Source organism: Camponotus vicinus, unplaced genomic scaffold, assembly GCF_025532165.1.
Source record: "Camponotus vicinus isolate PSW18456_S1 unplaced genomic scaffold, iyCamVici1.0 SCAF_11, whole genome shotgun sequence".
NCBI lineage: Eukaryota > Metazoa > Arthropoda > Insecta > Hymenoptera > Formicidae > Camponotus > Camponotus vicinus.
Window position 1 is genome coordinate 15,822,345 of NW_028141947.1, and position 17,576 is coordinate 15,839,920.

The 17,576-nt window shown below is 36.1% G+C and overlaps 1 protein-coding gene across 4 annotated transcripts in view; it reads right to left on the bottom strand.

The window, feature by feature from the left end:
- The window catches only part of Cbl (E3 ubiquitin-protein ligase CBL), a 33,558-nt gene extending 16,082 nt beyond the window's left edge, over window positions 1–17,476 (bottom strand). For 2 of the 4 annotated variants that reach the window (XR_014435789.1, XM_083082788.1), the window contains exon 1: window positions 16,357–17,476. Coding sequence is in view for 3 of the 4 variants with exons in the window: in XM_083082788.1 (XP_082938914.1) it covers window positions 16,357–16,907 (551 nt within the window). In the remaining variant the exon portion in view is untranslated. The remainder of the gene's footprint in view (window positions 1–16,356) is intronic. The other 2 variants (XM_083082789.1, XM_083082790.1) reach the window with 2 other exon arrangements.
- Window positions 17,477–17,576: the final 100 nt, after the last annotated feature.

Genomic DNA, 17,576 nt, shown 5'->3' on the forward strand with positions numbered 1-17,576 from the left:
CAAAAGGTTAAATCAATAACATTCCAATTCGATTAAAGTACACGCTTGAGAGACGTAGAATTGCGACCAATTAATTGGGAAAGTCCTAGCTGACGCTTCCTCCGGTGGAAGTAACCGATGTATTTGTTCAACTTCCACAATAGGAGATATACGACATGCATGAATGTAATTTCACTCGCCTATATAACACGCCCACTCTCTTTCATCGTGATAATTAGCACAGTGACGCGGTTACTTTCGCGCGGCGTTTTACGTTTATTCCTCGTCGTGACCTTGTCTGTTTACGGCATTTCCGAAGCGACACTGCACTTTTAGCTTAATTGTACCTTTTTAAGCGCTCTCCCGCGTGTTGTTTCCGCGCGACAGTCGTTAAAACGCAGGACAATTTATCGTTAGATTGCCTTAAAAAGACAAACGCGCACAGACATCACATCTATTAAAGTAAATATATCTCTTTCAATGTGTTTCAATTTCGAGACGCGACTTATACTTGTCGTTTTTTTTTTCATTGATAACTTTTTAACCATTCTATTTTAACGAAACATGAGAGATAATTCGGTTCGATAACACTATCTCTTAAAGTATAAGAAGAATTTTCAATCAATTTATAAATTTATCTTTTTTTATTTCAGATTTTTTTCCCTTTATATTGGTTTATTTTCTTTTGTCTTAAATATAAATAATTATTATAAACATTAATATTTATTTTCTTTTGTCTTAAATATTAAATAATTTTTCGCGATTAAAAATTGAGAACTTTTCGCAAGCTAAGATCCTGGGAGAGAGAGAGAGAGAGAGACGCGGTTATTAATAAAATTTTACCATCTTCTCAGATTTAAATATCGAGTAATCATAAAATTATGCCAAGTTATCGTTATTAAAATTACGTTTCTCGAAAAGCTCGTATGTCTCGCTACTCGGCTCATCCGTCCGACAATCGCGTAATTTGTCAGTTTGCGAACGTAATTTGCGAAATGCCAGGTGTCGACAGCGGCACAAGGGTAAGCGTGACGCACGTCCTGAATTCACATCCCCGGGTCGGCGACGTCGTCGTCGTCGTCGTCGTCGACGTCGACGACGACGATCAAAATGGGTCGTGTCCTCCATCGTCAGACCGTAATCTCTCTCGGGTCGTACTAAGCGTTCCATAATACACGTGCGCACGCGTATGTGTAGTACGTATGCGCGGACGGACGGTGCACATGGTTAATGTAACAAGATGAAGTTGAAAGAGAGAGAGAGGGAGAGATACTGACGCTATAATTAGTCGTCCTTGCCTCGCCGACTGATCCGAGGCTCGCCTCCATTCATAGAACACCGCTTTTCCAACGTCGTCTCCTCCAACGTGACGTTTCATTTCTCCTCGGGGGTAATCGCGTTCGCGGTTGAAGCGGGGAAGAGAGGACGCGATCTCTCTCGAAACTTCTGGCTATATTAAGGTATCTTTTACAATTTGCGAATGGAAGAAAAAGTGAAATAATTTATCAATTTTCACGTTTAATCGAATGTACAGTAGGCGCCAATAATGCCTTAACATATGAAATTGGTCGCATTCGAGACTAATAATAACTTAATAATAACTAGTCATTATTAATCCCGAATACGACCAATTTCATATGTTAAGGCATTATTGGCGCCTACATACGTAACTCGCGACACGTCGCAAGTGTTTTTTTTTGTTTCCGATGAAGGAGGAAGATTGATTCGTCTATAGAGAAAATTAACTTATCTTGGAATTATCGATATCGAAACACGATAAACGTCCTTTTACAAAAAAAGCAAGCTACTAGAATCTTTGGTTGGATAAAATTATTATTTACCGCAGAAATATCCACGTGTTAAAACAATGTAATCAAATTTGAAAAGATGTATTATTATTACTTAAATTTAAAAAATGTAGTAATGTCGCAAATATTTTTTTTTCGATGAAGGAGGAAGATTGATTCGTCTATAGAGAAAATTAATTTATCTTGGAATTATCGATATCGAAACACGATAAACGTCCTTTTACAAAAAAAGCAAGCTACTAGAATCTTTGGTTGGATAAAATGATTATTTACCGCAGAAATATCCACGTGTTAAAATAATGTAATCAAATTTGAAATGATGTATTATTATTACTTAAATTTAAAAAATGTAGTAAATGTAGTAATATCGCAAATATTTTTTTTTTTCGATGAAGGAGGAAGATTGATTCGTCTATAGAGAAAATTAATTTATCTTGGAATTATCGATATTGAAATACGGTAAACGTCCTGTTAAAAAAAAAAACAAGCTACTAGAATCTTTGGTTGGATAAAATTATTTACCGCAGAAATATCTACGTGTTGAAACAACGTAATGAAATTTGAAAAGATGTATTATTATTACTTAAATTTAAAAAATGTAGTAATATCGCAAATATTGTTTTTTCGATGAAGGAGGAAGATTGATTCGTCTATAGAGAAAATTAATTTATCTTGGAATTATCGATATTGAAATACGGTAAATGTCCTGTTACAGAAAAAAAACAAGCTACTAGAATCTTGGTTGGATAAAATTATTTACCGCAGAAATATCCACGTGTTGAAACAACGTAATGAAATTTGAAAAGATGTATTATTATTATTTAAACTTGAAAAAGTAGTATAAAATTTGAAGGAATTTACTTTGATTATAACACGTTTGCAAAAACGGCGTGGTACTTATTAAATTACTCGACTCAAGATTCTTACATAATATAACCGATCGATAATCCTATCTTGTTAAGAAGATTTTTACTTCCGGCAGGTTTCTTATATATCTTCGAACAATTTCTCCCGTGAAAAGACTCTGGAAAAGTCTCTGGTTATATTGTCCTCTTCTAGAAGCGCACGAGATGATATAACGCCGAGATAAAAGAAAGGTTCCCCAAGCACATTTATGGGAAACACGGCTCGATATGTCACCGGGGAGACCTTTGAAGGTTGAGAAACTTCACGTAAAGACCAGGTCGCGCCGAGCTCATATCACAGGGCGAGGCCCATAAAGCGTGACAGATTAATTTTTCTCGAAGTATGTATATCAATTTCAGGAAAAAAAAGATGGTTCGAGTAAAAGTTACAAGACTATCGACAGTTATGTTTATGAGCGACCCCGTAACGATTTTTTTATATAAATAAATGACGGCACGGAGAGAGACGGCTTACGTCATTTCCGAGAAATGTCAATGACGAGCGCGTTTTCTCTTCAATTATGAATCAAAGTTCTTCAATTATCCGGCGTCCTCTTTGAATCTTAATTACTGTACCAGTCATTCAATTAAATATCGAAGGTGGATGAGGAAAGGTAATAATACATTTAATTATACAATCTCGTAAGAGAATCTAAGGCTCTTCCAATTTCCAATTATCCTTTATGAACTTTGAAAAAAAAAAAAAAAAAAGAAAGAAAGTCAACGAGAACTCGGGTAAAGCTGGTTTTTCGTCGAATGATAAACGCATACAACGAAAAGCGAATACTCTTCTATGTATATTCCCAATTAATTCATTCGCTTTTTACCCTAGAAGCGTAGAAGCACGTAAGCCTGATCGATAACGATGACGTAAAATAGCTTCTGCGAATTGTCGTTTATGGCAGTCTTTAAGCAGCCGATGTTGACGTTGTCAATATTAACGGAACGTTACGTTCCGCGGGGGACGCACCTGGTTCCAAGAGCGCGTCACACATTATCCCATGCGATTGATTATCAGCAAAGTTCAGCCGTCAAAGGCATCTAATTTCAACCTTAACCCTTTTCCGCCCACGTCGACGTATACGAGTTTTCCGCCCGCTCCCCCCTCGGCCCGTCCACTTTCCTTCACATCCTCGGCATCCCTCTCGCGTAAGACCCGTCCAGATGCAATTACGCAATGTGCAGTAAAAATACATCCGTGGAAAATGTCAGTGGAACGGCTGGAATTACGTTTCAAGGATGCTGCGTCCGTTCAAAAGGTTCTGCATGCTCGCGTGAACCTCTGACACGCGCTGCCAGCCCCTGTCTTTCCCCTGTCTCCCTCGACGAACGACGTTGTCCCCGTTAAAAAGTACGTTTATCGGCGTTTTATCGAGCGGCATTCTACTCGGGATATTTCCGCTCTGACATTTCCGATCGTCGGATGTAATAAATGTCGTCAAGACTGTAAAAACGGATCTTATATTTATGTATTGCGCCAAACGCACGAGCCAACTCGATCTCGTTTATCCGAACTCGCGAAAGTTAGATTCGCTCCAAATTGCCGACAACGGAATATCTCGATTAAAGTTAAGGTCGAGAGAATTCTGCGATATCTTATCAAATGACAGCGCATCAGAAAAAGAAAGAGAGAGAGCCAAAGCTGAAGCGAAAGGAAAAAACCAGTTCCATAAATCAATTTCATGTATCCCGAGAGCGACTTATTTATCGGAGAAAAATGCTTGAAATCTGGAAACAGCTGTTATAAAGATGTCAGACTTTTCTATTTACCGATGACCGAGAGAATTAAACGGAGGCAGAAGCCAAAGTCGCGGGAGCAAAGTCGACTATCGGGTCGGCGATGACGCTTAATCGGCTCGATCTTGGGCAACTTTAAGAGACAGCTCGAGTCCGGCCGATAAACGTGGGCCGGTGCACGTGTGTGCGTCCACCTCCGCTCGCCGATTCATATAATTCACTCGTTTAATTCGCCTTAATCGCGACGTCACGTCCCCTTCCTTCCGCTTCGACTCACGTGCGGATGTGAGCTTAACTCGCCGGCCGCCGTTTCGAGACCAGGGAGGGACCGGTCGGCCGCCTTTCGACGTCACATCGACCGTAAAACATACGTGTACGAATGTGTATACCACGTATGCCGACATATCGCGCGTGACAGAGATGTATCGGAGCGTGTTTCGACAATCGCGAGTGCGATTTATCTCGCCCTCTCGTCTAGGAATCTGGAAGAGATCCGGGAGGAGTATCAACGTCGACACACCGAAAAAAAGGACATTCTTGTTTTGAAAATATATTTAGTTTTAACATGGAAATCTTGAAATGAGATTATATTGCGTTAATTCAAGAAAAATATAATTGCTTGAATAATTGCTTACTTGAATGAAGCCATTTTACATAGTTCAATCAAGAAAAATATATTCTTATGATTTAAGATTTAATTTTCTTGAATGGGAAAGAAACAATGTTGGATAGAAAATAACATTTTTAAATCAAAGATTATAATTTTCTTAAAGTAGAATAAATAAAATTAAATAATTATATAATTATATATTCTTGAGGTGACAATTGCAATATTAAAATAAGACTATAATATTGTTGAAATTTAAAATTATTAAATTCTTCTAAGAAAATTATAAATTGTTGCGTATATACGAAACAATGAACGCGTTAGTTTAAGTATATAAGTTTTGATTTGACACTTATTTTTTTTTCTGTGCATAGATCTCCCAAGATGACAACTTCCTTCTCCTCCTCCCTCTTCCGTGTTTTCCCCTTGCTCTCTATTTCTCAATAATTAAACGTCACACTTTATCAGACCTGATATAGATTAGTTGATTCGGTCGTCGCTCGTAAAATTTGTACGCTAAATCGACATTTCTTTTTTTTTGAAATTTGAATGTCTCTTTCCGTGATTCCCTTTGGCGAATTATTTAAGCGAAATAGCGGTGTTTTTTCTAGAATATTACGTCATCCTGTGGGAGTTTGTAGGTTTCTAAATCCGTTCAGTTTTTTTTTGTACCACGTTTTTGTAATTTTCGGCGTACGTGTCGGTGTCTTAGAATCAAAGATCTCTCGGATCTCTTGTAATTTTCGTCGGCTTTTAAAAATTATTTGCTCAAAAATTTGAAACAATATTATCAAAGCAGAAAACAGTTTGCTAAAGAGCAGTTTCTAGAAAATATATTTATGAATATAGATTTCATTTGGAGCTTTTAGCTTGGAGTTACTCCAAAAATAAAATAGTATAAGGAGTTTGAATATTTTTCTTTTAATATGAATGCGTTCAAATTTCAATGAAAATTAGAAGTCACTTCATATCTATCGCGTCAAGAAATTGGAAAAAATTTATACATTAAACATTTCCCACGTAAAACTAAAGTCTCTGAAATATAAAACTTGAAACCCAAAGAGATATTTCTAACGTTACAATTTAAGCAGTCCTCAAAGCATATCGGGAATATCTTTATCTGGATCAAATATAGTTTGGGCAAATAATCTGACGTGTCCAGAAAAAAGAGAGGGGAAAAACGAAAGAAGGAATTGGAAAGAAACGAGAAGAACTTCGCAGAAAGGAAACTTTTATTAGAAAAAGATAGTGCGCGCCTCTCTTTAATTAATCTCTTCCGACATTTGAAAATAAAATATCATTTGTAAGCTAAAAGCGGAATCTGTTCTTGCTCGGAAGATTAATATTTCACGCTTATAAATCATAATTCGTATGATGATATTCCAGATCCTTTTCAGGGTAAGAGCTTTTCATAAAAAATTTAAAAAACTAACGAGATTTATGTGTATGTGTGTGTGTATGTGTATGTGTGAAAAATGTATACTATATTCAAGTAAATATTACATGTTTTAAGTATATCATAAGTTTGTATATCCGCAGATATATCATGAGTTCACCACAAGCCACCAAATTTAATAGAAATATATTCTGAATTCTATAAATGCAACATTTTAGTCAAGAATATTAAATTAAAACAAAAATTTGGTTTGCTTAAAGTAAGTTTAATTTTACTCTACAAACTTTACAATATTCTCGAAGAGAAAATAAATTCTCCTGCAAATATATGCACAGAAAAAAAGACATTCTTGTTTTGAAAATATATTTAGTTTTAACATAGAAATTCTGAAATGAGATTATATTGCGTTAATTAAAGAAAAATATAATTGCTTGAATAATTGCCTACTTGAATGAAGCCATTTTATATAGTTCAATCAAGAAAAATATATTCTTATGATTTAAGATTTAATTTTCTTGAATGGAAAAGAAACAATGTTGGATAGAAAATAACATTTTTAAATCAAAGATTATAATTTTCTTAAAGTAGAATTAAATAATTATATATTCTTGAGGTGACAATTACATTATTAAAATAAGACTATAATATTATTGAAATTTAAAATTATTAAATTCTTCTAAGAAGATTATAAATTGTTGCGTATATACGAAACAATGAACGCGTTAGTTTAAATATATAAATTTTGATTTGACACTTATTTTTTTTCTGCGTGATAATGATTTTCCAACACCTATGATGAGTATATTTTACGACTATTATCAAGAATATATTCTTTGTTGCAAAAAACTATTACTTAAAAAAAGAAAAATAGACTGAATAATCGTTTTTCTTGGCAGTAGAGTGATATTTTTCTCTGTGCACGTTTTCGAGTTACAAATGATATCCCTCTGTCCGACCTCGTTTAGTCACCGGAAGATAAAACTCGGAGCGATCCGGGAGCATGGTCCCCGGTTAGTTACGACACTGTCACAAGGCGTGTTGCACACGGCTTTTAAGAGAGCCCGGCATTGTGTACGCGCACGCCGGGACCGGATGTTCGCGGATCATTTGACCGGAAGCTGAAGGTTCGCGCATCGGCGTAATCGAGGCGGCTCGCTCGTACGCTAATCGCGCCGCAATCATTCGCATCCTATGCAAGCGAAATGCGAAGCTGTTTCTCCGATGGAGAAACATGTGTGCACTCACGAGAGAAATTTGCAAGAAAAACCAACACGCGATACTGCACTGAAAAAAATCGTTTGATTGTACCAACAAGATGTATCTCGTAGAAGACATTTTGGTTAAATTAGAATTTCTAGTTATCACGATAAGACTCGATTTTTTATAACCAGAACGTTTAATAGACTTTACAATAAAGATTTGGTTAGTATTTTCCAGTTGGATCTATAAAACTTCTTGTTATATTAATAGCCCTCCAATATTAGAAATAATTGATTTTTTTCATGATTCGATTGAACATTGTTTTTTTATTTTTGTTTGCACACTCCTAATAAAAAAGTTATCCAAAAAAAACTTTTGGGTGGGCCAACTTCATATTAGATATATTCGATATTCATGCTAACATAAAAAATTCTATATATATAATATATTTATAAAATTCGAGAGAAATATTTTATTTTACATATGAAACATAATCACTCTTCAAAGAGAATTCGCTTGATAATATTCATGAAAAAAGTTGCCCTCTTTTTATTATTTTAATCTAAATACTTGGAGAAAATTGAAACACATTACGTATAATTTTAAAATATATTCTTTTAAAAATACAATTCTCGAGATGAAATAAAAATATTGTCGTATGAATAAAAATCATCTAAACGCAATTTTCGCACAAATTCTGTATAAAATATTCCATTATTACATAATTTTATTTATTTCAGTTTAGTATCATTATTATAAAAAATGGCCCAAGATAACATATTGCAATTTTTTCACAATGTTGCTAAAGTATAAAAATATCGGCGAAATTCTCTCTAAATTATTGTATCATAAAGACAACAATGAAGAGCTAAATATAGCCTTTTTCAATGCATTCTCTGTGCAATGTAATCTTTGATCTCGTTTTTTTTTTCTTTTTTTCACTAAAAGCTAAAAGTGAAGAAAATGGAAACATGATTAGTATTCTTAAAAATTATATCAAAATTTGAATATCCGCGAGTTATTAAAAACCAGACATAGTACGATAGTACATAAATGTCACGGAAAATTAATTTCCCTCCGACACTAATTAATATGCATAGGGCAGGCATTTTCTTTGATCCACATATTAAGCATAAATAAATCTCAAGGATTCGTAATAAATCCCTCTTTATACCTTCCTGAAGAAGCGTGGGCGAGAAAAATATCGGGGCGAGGTCGCTGAATTTGTAATCGAACCCAAGTCTTTCGCTCGCCGGGCGACTGCTCTTATCACCGAGCCATTCAGACCTCACAAAGGGCCTGGGAGTTTATCAGGGGGGAGTTTATCAAAAACCTCGTATCGAAATCTATTTATACCTGGTACACTCGGAAAAATTCACGTATCTACATATATGATATCCAATACAATAGTTTCTATTATTATCTATAAAGAGTATTATTAATCTCTCGATTGCACATCGAGGAGAGTCGCGTTCGCACGTACGAGGGTTCGAGCATCGACGCGCATGTCCGAGATTCGACGTCGCCTCGTCGAGCGCGTGCACGAAATACGTACGTCACACCACGCCGGCCAGGCGGTCATTCATGAATCGAGACTCGTTTCGACACTCGCCGTTTATTTATATAGAACGACTGGCCGCGACATGCGAGTTGCCATTTCGCCACATGTCGCGTTACATTGGCCGCATCGCTGCGACGTCGAGATGCGAGACGAGACACGGTATTCCCGTCCACATTTTCCCATTAATACCGAAAGAGCGCATCCGCGCGGGGATAACGGTCGATACTGTATCGGGGACGATCCGCGCGGGTGGTCGCAAGGTCGCAAGGCCGGATGTAACGCGTGCGTATGTGTGCACGTACGCCGGAAACGGGATTTCGCAAGATGCGAGGATTCGCGAGAGAAGAAGCAACGCGGTAGGATCGTTTCCGAAATTAGAATGCAGATATCGAGAGGATCCTCCCCTCCTTCTTTGTTTAGAGGTTCCTACTTTAGCATCGAGACATGATAAATCTCGAGAATTAATGTGGCAACATAATACAAGAAAATACATAGAAAAAGGACATTCTTGTTTTGAAAATATCGTTAGTTTTAATATGGAAATTTTGAAGTGAGATTATATTGCGTTAATTAAAGAAAAATATAATTGCTTGCTTGAGCCATTTTATATAGTTCAATCAAGAAAAATGTATTCTTATGATTTAAGATTTAATTTTCTTGAATGGAAAGGAAACAATGTTAGATAGAAAATAACATTTTTAAATTAAAGATTATATAATTTTCTTGATTAAAATAAAATTAAAATAGAATTAAATAATTATATATTCTTGAGATGACAATTATAATATTGAAATAAAACTATAATATAATATTGTTAAAATTTAAAATTATTAAATTCTTCTAAGAAGATTATTGTGTAGATTGTTGCGTATATACGAAACAATGAACGCGTTAATTTAAATATATAAGTTTTGATTTGACACTTATTTTTTTTTCTGTGTATAATATAAATATATTATATGCAATATAGAATATATAGTGTGTAATTATATATACTTACTATATGTACATATATAATTTATATCTAGTGTATTAACATAATAATATTCAAAATAAAATGATTAAAATAATCGATAAATATTCATATACATTAAGAAGGAAACCACTTTTTTAATCAAATACTTTGTAATTTGATGAGTAATCTTACGTTAAAGTCATATTGAATTTGAGAAAATTGACGGAATTTAAACAATCAAATGACTAAGGAACATGTGATTGCAAAAATTACTGAAGAACGCTTTAAAAATTATATGTTCGAGTAATGTCAGCTTTATCGACTTTCTTTTTTTCTTTTGCATCTTGTGTATGTATGTGTTCTTTTGCATCATGTGTGTGCTGCCATTCTATTAATATTCCATTATATTAATACTTAACGACTCCGGTGAAATCGATAGAAAATTAACTCTTGGCTACTATAATGAGGATGAAAATCTGATCCTGTATTTACAATTATTTTATGAGAAAATTACATGCAATTAATTTTTTCTAATATCTTCACAATTTTTATGTACAATGTGTGAGATTCACACATTGCGTACAAATAATTTTACATTATTTATTCTTTATATCATAATTTTTAAATCTCGATTATACGATCCTCGAAAACTGATTATTAAATAATAACTACTGATTATTAAATTATGTCAACGAGCGACGAGCTTTGCATCCGGAAAAGAATATCATCGTACAAACACATTTATTTTCTTGTTTGTCCTCGGATATATCTGTAGAGTTGAGATAATCTTACGTGCATCCGCAAACAAATTATGGCAAATTTCTCGGCAAGTAACGGCAAGTTCGTCAAGCCGGATGCGTCGAAGCCGAAACGAGGAAGGAAATCGTCAGGCCGGAAGTTATTTCACGCTAATATAGTGGCTCATATCTGTTGGCCACAATATATATAATGCGTTTACCGTTTCGGACGCGATGATACGACATATGGGTAGCTTTCTTTGTAGCGTGTGTACATATATGCACGACATAGTGCAAACCGCAAAGTTCGATACCGACACCGGACAGAGCATCCTCTCCGCCATTTATTACCGTCGAATGCATTTAAATCGCGGGTCAAGCACACGCGATGACGTCAGAAAGATTACGACGCTCTTATCGACTCGATTTTTCGCGAATGACATCGAAATATGTCTCTCGATATATATATATATATATATATATATATATATATATATTTCAACAAGACACTTTACATATTACAATTTTTCTAGAATACATGCACCACATGTGTAATTCTTTTTTTTTTTTAATTTCTATCTCGTGTGATAAAAGTAACATTCAAGTGCGCTGTGAAATTTTAATCGGGCTTTATAATAGGAGGAAAGTATTTCACTTCTGGCCGACTGGTTATAAATAATAGATGTAATGTCGAAAAAAGCAAATAGCAGTGTTGCGAGAAAAACCTGATTGTCTATTTTCGGCATTATCGATGAAGAGGAAAATTCATTGTTAATCAAATTTGTTACACTTTATAGGGAAAAAAAGCTCAAGAAAATTTATATTAAAACTATTAATTACTATTAATTCTAATTAAATATAATTATAAATACATATTATTCGCTAATAAACAAATATTAACAGATGCCTCGCGTCACATTTTCCGTCTTTTTTCTTTTCGAAATCTCAAATATATATACAGGGTGTTTTCTAGAGATAAACCAGTATCTCATTCCTTATAAAAAAATAATTAAATATTGATAAATAATTTAATATTGATTAAATATAGAATACGCCTACACAAAAAAATAAGTGTCAAATCAAAACTTATATACTTAAACAACGCGTATATACGCAACAATTTATAATCTTCTTAGAAGAATTTAATGATTTTTAATTTTATCAATATTATAGTCTTATTTTAATATTGTAATTGTCACCTCAAGAATATATAATTATTTAATTCTACTTTAAGAAAATTATAATTTTTGATTTAAAAATGTTATTTTCTATCCAACATTGTCTCTTTTCCAAGAAAATTAAATCTTAAATCATAAGAATATATTTTTCTTGATTGAACTATATAAAATGGCTTCATTCAAGTAAGCAATTATTCAAGCAATTATATTTTTCTTTAATTAACGCAATATAATCTCATTTCAAGATTTCCATGTTAAAACTAAAAATATTTTCAACACAAGAATATCCTTTTTTTCTGTGTATGGAGGATATTCTACTTCATTCTAAGCGCCTAGTGATAACATGGCGCGACTTTTTTCGAAAATAAAGAAGGAAAAAATCAAAAATATTCGAGGGATCTTTCAAATAAATTCTTCGTTGTTCCTTCTGGCGCGAATTCTCGATATGACATCACCTTGCGCGTCGCACGTGCAGGCGAGAACGCGTCGCGCGCGGCTTCCGGTCGATAAAACGCATTCTCTATAGAGAGTCCACGACTCGTGTGCACACGAGTCGACGTGTCCCGCTTTTCGGTGCACGATAATAATGTCAATATCAACGATAGACGTCCGGTGTTGTCTCGCTCGCTCGCGCGTCAAAGCGCGGCTCTCTGTTCCTCCATTGGTCTCCTCTCTCTCTCTCCTCCCCTCGACCGCGCTCTGCCCCTCCCCCTCGCCGCATCATGCGCACGATTTTAGGTTAGGTGCGTGCACGTGCGAACTGTACTCGCGCATCTTTTATTATTTGTTTTTACGCACATTCAACCGAAGGGCACCTAGAGGTTCGCACGTGGGCGGACAAGTATCCTGTGAATCGTGTCGAAAATACAGGGAAAAAACAAAAGTTGAAGTAGGGAGAAAGAAATCGTGATAAACGAGCGCGTAATAAAGGAAAGCATCAAAATTGGCGTATCACGTTGTTTCTAGTCCCTCGCTCTCCTCCTACGTAGCTGAAGTTTAAAATAAAAGTTTATATTCACGCAGATATATTTATTAGAAATTTCTCGCTGTCAGATCGTGTTTGAATTTTGGTTATTTTAATGGTTTTATTGGTTTCAAACTTTCGAACAAATAGAATATTTTTTAAAAGCGATTCATCCCTACAACTGACATATTTGCTGAAAAGCTACAGAAATATGGTAAAAATCAAATATGGTAAAAAAAAGATAAAAATAAATGCAGTGGATTTAATCCACGTAGAATAATCTAATATTTTTTTAAAAATATTCTATTATCATTGCACCATTTAAATCACATAATTCACATTGAAAAAATTGTTGCGGGAAAATATATTGAAGAACTCTTGATAACAAGCTAATTTAGCAAATAAACGAATAATGAATGTACAGAGAATATTATGAGCTTCCATTAAATAAACCTACTAAACGGATCAAATTTACATCGGTTCTGATAAAGTGCAGCATTTAATAAATGCACAAAATAGAGGTACATTAATTTAAAAGATTTATGTCGGTTTTGAAGTATCTTTCCTCTAATATTTCATCGGAGAATTTACTTGTTTACTTGGCGCGAGATGCAAGAGACCACCGGTTTATCGCGAAAAATTTCATCATCGCCTTCATCATCGCATTAATAAATTTGTTGCAATAAAGCGTACGATTAAAAATGTAAGGTAGAACAGATCAGAAAAAAAAAAGAATATAAAAAATTAATTTGAATTTATATCATATGTATATTAAGTTCATTAAGACTATGCTTTGACCTTAGAAAAGTTAGACAAAAGCGTCAAGACTGACTATTATTGTCGCAATAATTCTCGAAGAACTTTAAATCTTAGTCTCCGAAACTTTCATACAAGTCGATGAACCTTCATCGAACTTTGACGCGTATGATAAAGTTTCGAAGACAATATCGGCGCGAATAGAATCCGAAAATTCGCAACGCTTGTAAGAAATATTGAGCAGCTACCGTGGAATTCTCGTAGCTTGGTAACTACAAAGTTGCTGCGAAAGCCGACGGACTTTTCTTACAGTTCGATAAACGATGAATGAAACGTAATGGAAGACTCGTCGACCCTAAGAGCCAAACATCGCGCGAAAGTTGACGGTGTTTTTGTGGAAAATAAAAAGGTATCATTCTTCAAATAGAGCGATCTTCCAATTCCGAGATTCTGAGACTGCGAAACTTTTCAATAAACGAACTCCTTCAACTTTCATAACACAAGTAGCTTCGCAAAATCCAAAGAATATGAATATTATACAAAAATACATTCGTGAAAAAAGTTATCATTCGTTCAACCTCAATAATTCGTTTGGGAATTGTAAAATTTTTGCACTTTATATTTCAAAACTTGTCGCGAAATAAATTCCTTAAAACCTCGACTATAAAAATGTAAGCTCGAAGCAATTAAACATTATACGAAAATTGACAATATCGGTGAAACGTCATGATAGAAATGTCATTTTCCACCTTTAATAATCTTCGAGAATTTTGAGATTCCGAAGCATCGTGTTCGAAAATTCACATATCAAAAATTCCAAAGCTCCTCTCATATTTTCTGCAGTAAGATATTTCAATTCCCTCCCTTCCCTTTCATTCCTTCTTCATCTTTCGATTTTTCTCGCTTTCCTTTTTCCGAATTGTCACAATTCGACATATCGCGCATAATCTATGCTCAATTCTTTCTATATCTGTTATTTTAAAAACTGCTATTATATCTAACTATATATTGCTTTAAATAAGTACATATATTCCTCTCAATTCTCCTTTGTAACTTTTGCACGTTTTTATATCTTTATCATTCAGATTAAATATTATATTAATATTAAATTAAATATTATATTATATAAATATATTTTAGATTAAATATTATATTATATTAAAACGCTAACGTCATAGTATCTGTCTTTTATTCCGACTACACTGACAGTATCCATTCATCATCATTAATTGACAGTAACGGTTATTGTCTACTGTACAGTAGGCGCCAATAATGCCTTAACATATGAAATTGGTCGCATTTGGGATTAATAATAACTAGTTATTATTAGTTATTATTAGTCTCGAATGCGACCAATTTCATATGTTAAGGCATTATTAGCGCCTACTGTACATCAGTTTGCGTACAATAAATACAAGGTGTTTCTTAATAAGTGTAAAAAATATTAGAAAATTCTTTGTCGAAAATTAAGGGGGATTTTTCATATAAACATTATTTAACATATACTCCTACATGCTTCTCTGTGGAGTTACATTCCTCCAAAAATGGGGATAAGAATTAGGTTTTAATTTTTTTCTCAAATTTGGAACAAGTTAAAGAAATGAAATTAAGTGGATATTTTCTACTAGTAAAAAGGTTATTAATTAATATTTTTTTCAGCCTCTCGTATTGTTATAAGGGAATGAAACTAGCAACCTCTATTTAATTTTTTATTAGAATTCATATAAAATTTTTTATTAGAATTCATATAAACTTTTTAATGTTTATATGAAAAACCCCCCTTAATTTTCGACAAAGAATCATCTCTTAAAATTTTTCGCACTTATTAAGAAACACCCTGTATATCTATCATTTTAAAAACTGCTGTTATATCTGACTATATTACTCTAAATGTGTACATATGTATATTTCCCTCAATTCTCCTCTGTGACTTTTGCACGTCTTTATCATTCAGATTAAATATATTAAAACGCTAACGTCACAGTATCCATTCATCGTTAACTGACAGTAGCGATTATTGTCTGCTGCACATCAGTTTGCGTACAATAAACGTATAAATTTCTTTCGAATGTGACTAGAAGTCTAACGTAATCTCGAATTCCGCGGAGACGAGAACACGAGCATTTTACGAGACGAACGGACGAGGAATCCGCTACTTCTCAATGGGAGCATTTCTCGTGCAATGATCCCGCGATTCCCGGAGACGATTCTCGGATTTCGAGATAAGCGTAAAGTCGCGAGTGAGGGGTAAACCGCTGAGGGCATTGCGGTGTACAGATTTGAGGCATTACTGGGCATTGCTTGGGCATTACTTGGGCATTATTAGGTTTTATTGAAGTATTAATGCGTATTATGGACGTTATTAAAGTATTATTAAGTCTTTTCTTCCAAATAATAATTTTAAATTTATTAAAATTTAAATTATTAAATTTTAAAAATTTAGCAGTAATGCCCAGAAATTGGGCATTAGTAGGCATTAGTGTACATAATTTTGATCAGCGGTTTACCCCTCGGTCGCAAGGATCCTTCGCGCGATCAAACGACGAAGAGGAAAGGTAAAGGGCGAAACGTACCTGTTCCCGAAGCGCTCCCTCCAAAATTCGGCCGCGTCCGCCTTGGTGATGCGAAACTGATCGCCGGCAAACACCCCGTTGGGGAATATCGCCTTGAGCTCGGACAGCATGTGGCTGAAGACTAGGCTGAGCTTGGTGAGGTTACGACGATAGTGGGACGTCTCGTCGAACATCTTCTCCTTGCCCTCCTTGAACAGCTTGATCGCCTGCTTGCACTTACGCATGAGGTTGTTGATGAAGACGCAAAAGTGCTCGTTGCTGTGCAGGACCTGCATCCGGTCCTCGTACTTGCTGTAGATGAGCCGCAGCCGCTGATACGTGTCCGGCAGGATGTCGAGGATGAACGGCGGCGAGTTCTTGAGGTTCATGCGCTGGTGCTGGCAGAGCTTCACCACCTTGTCCATCAGCTTCCAGGTCTTGTCCAGGGTACGCTTGTCGGTCGACAGCTTAGGCGGCGTCATCGCGTCCGCGAAGCGGCCGTGCAGCTTCTGGAAGATCGAGCCGACGGAGTGGACGGCGCGAGCGCGGCTGCTGTGTCCGGATGACGACATCTTGACGGACGGACGGACGAACGGACGTATGCACGGACGTACCGTACCGTACGTGCGTGCGTGCGTGCGTGCGTAATGTCTCTTCCTCGTTCTCTCTTTGCCAGCGCGCGCGCACACACACACGCACCCTCACGCACACATGCACCGGTTCCTCGCTTCTTCCTCTCTTTCCTTCTCTTCTTTTTTTCTTTTTACTTCACACCCTCGTTGTTATACTTGAGGTTAACCCGTGCACACACGCGCACACATACGTCACTCGGAATGTACGACGGATCGCCCAAGATCGCCGTCGAGCATATCTCAGCGGGACGCGGCCGTGGCCACGACAACAACGTCACCGCGAAGCCGCGGGCACGGGACGTAGCACCGGAACCTCGCGCGATACCGCATCCTAATTTATCTCACTTGGCCACGCGCGCACGCACACACACACATGTACATACATACATACATACACACGGCCAGAGACGCGACGGCGGCGACGACGACGACGACGACGGGGTCCCCCACAAGCCGGATGCTCCACGACTCGCGGCGACTATCGATGATACTGACACTGACGCGGACCGTGCGAGCGGGACCGAGCGCGAGCCAGAGCCAGAGCGCGCGGCGGCGGGCTGCTCGCTCGCCTACTTCGCGCAGCCGCCGCGGCGAGGCGCTGCGCGCCTT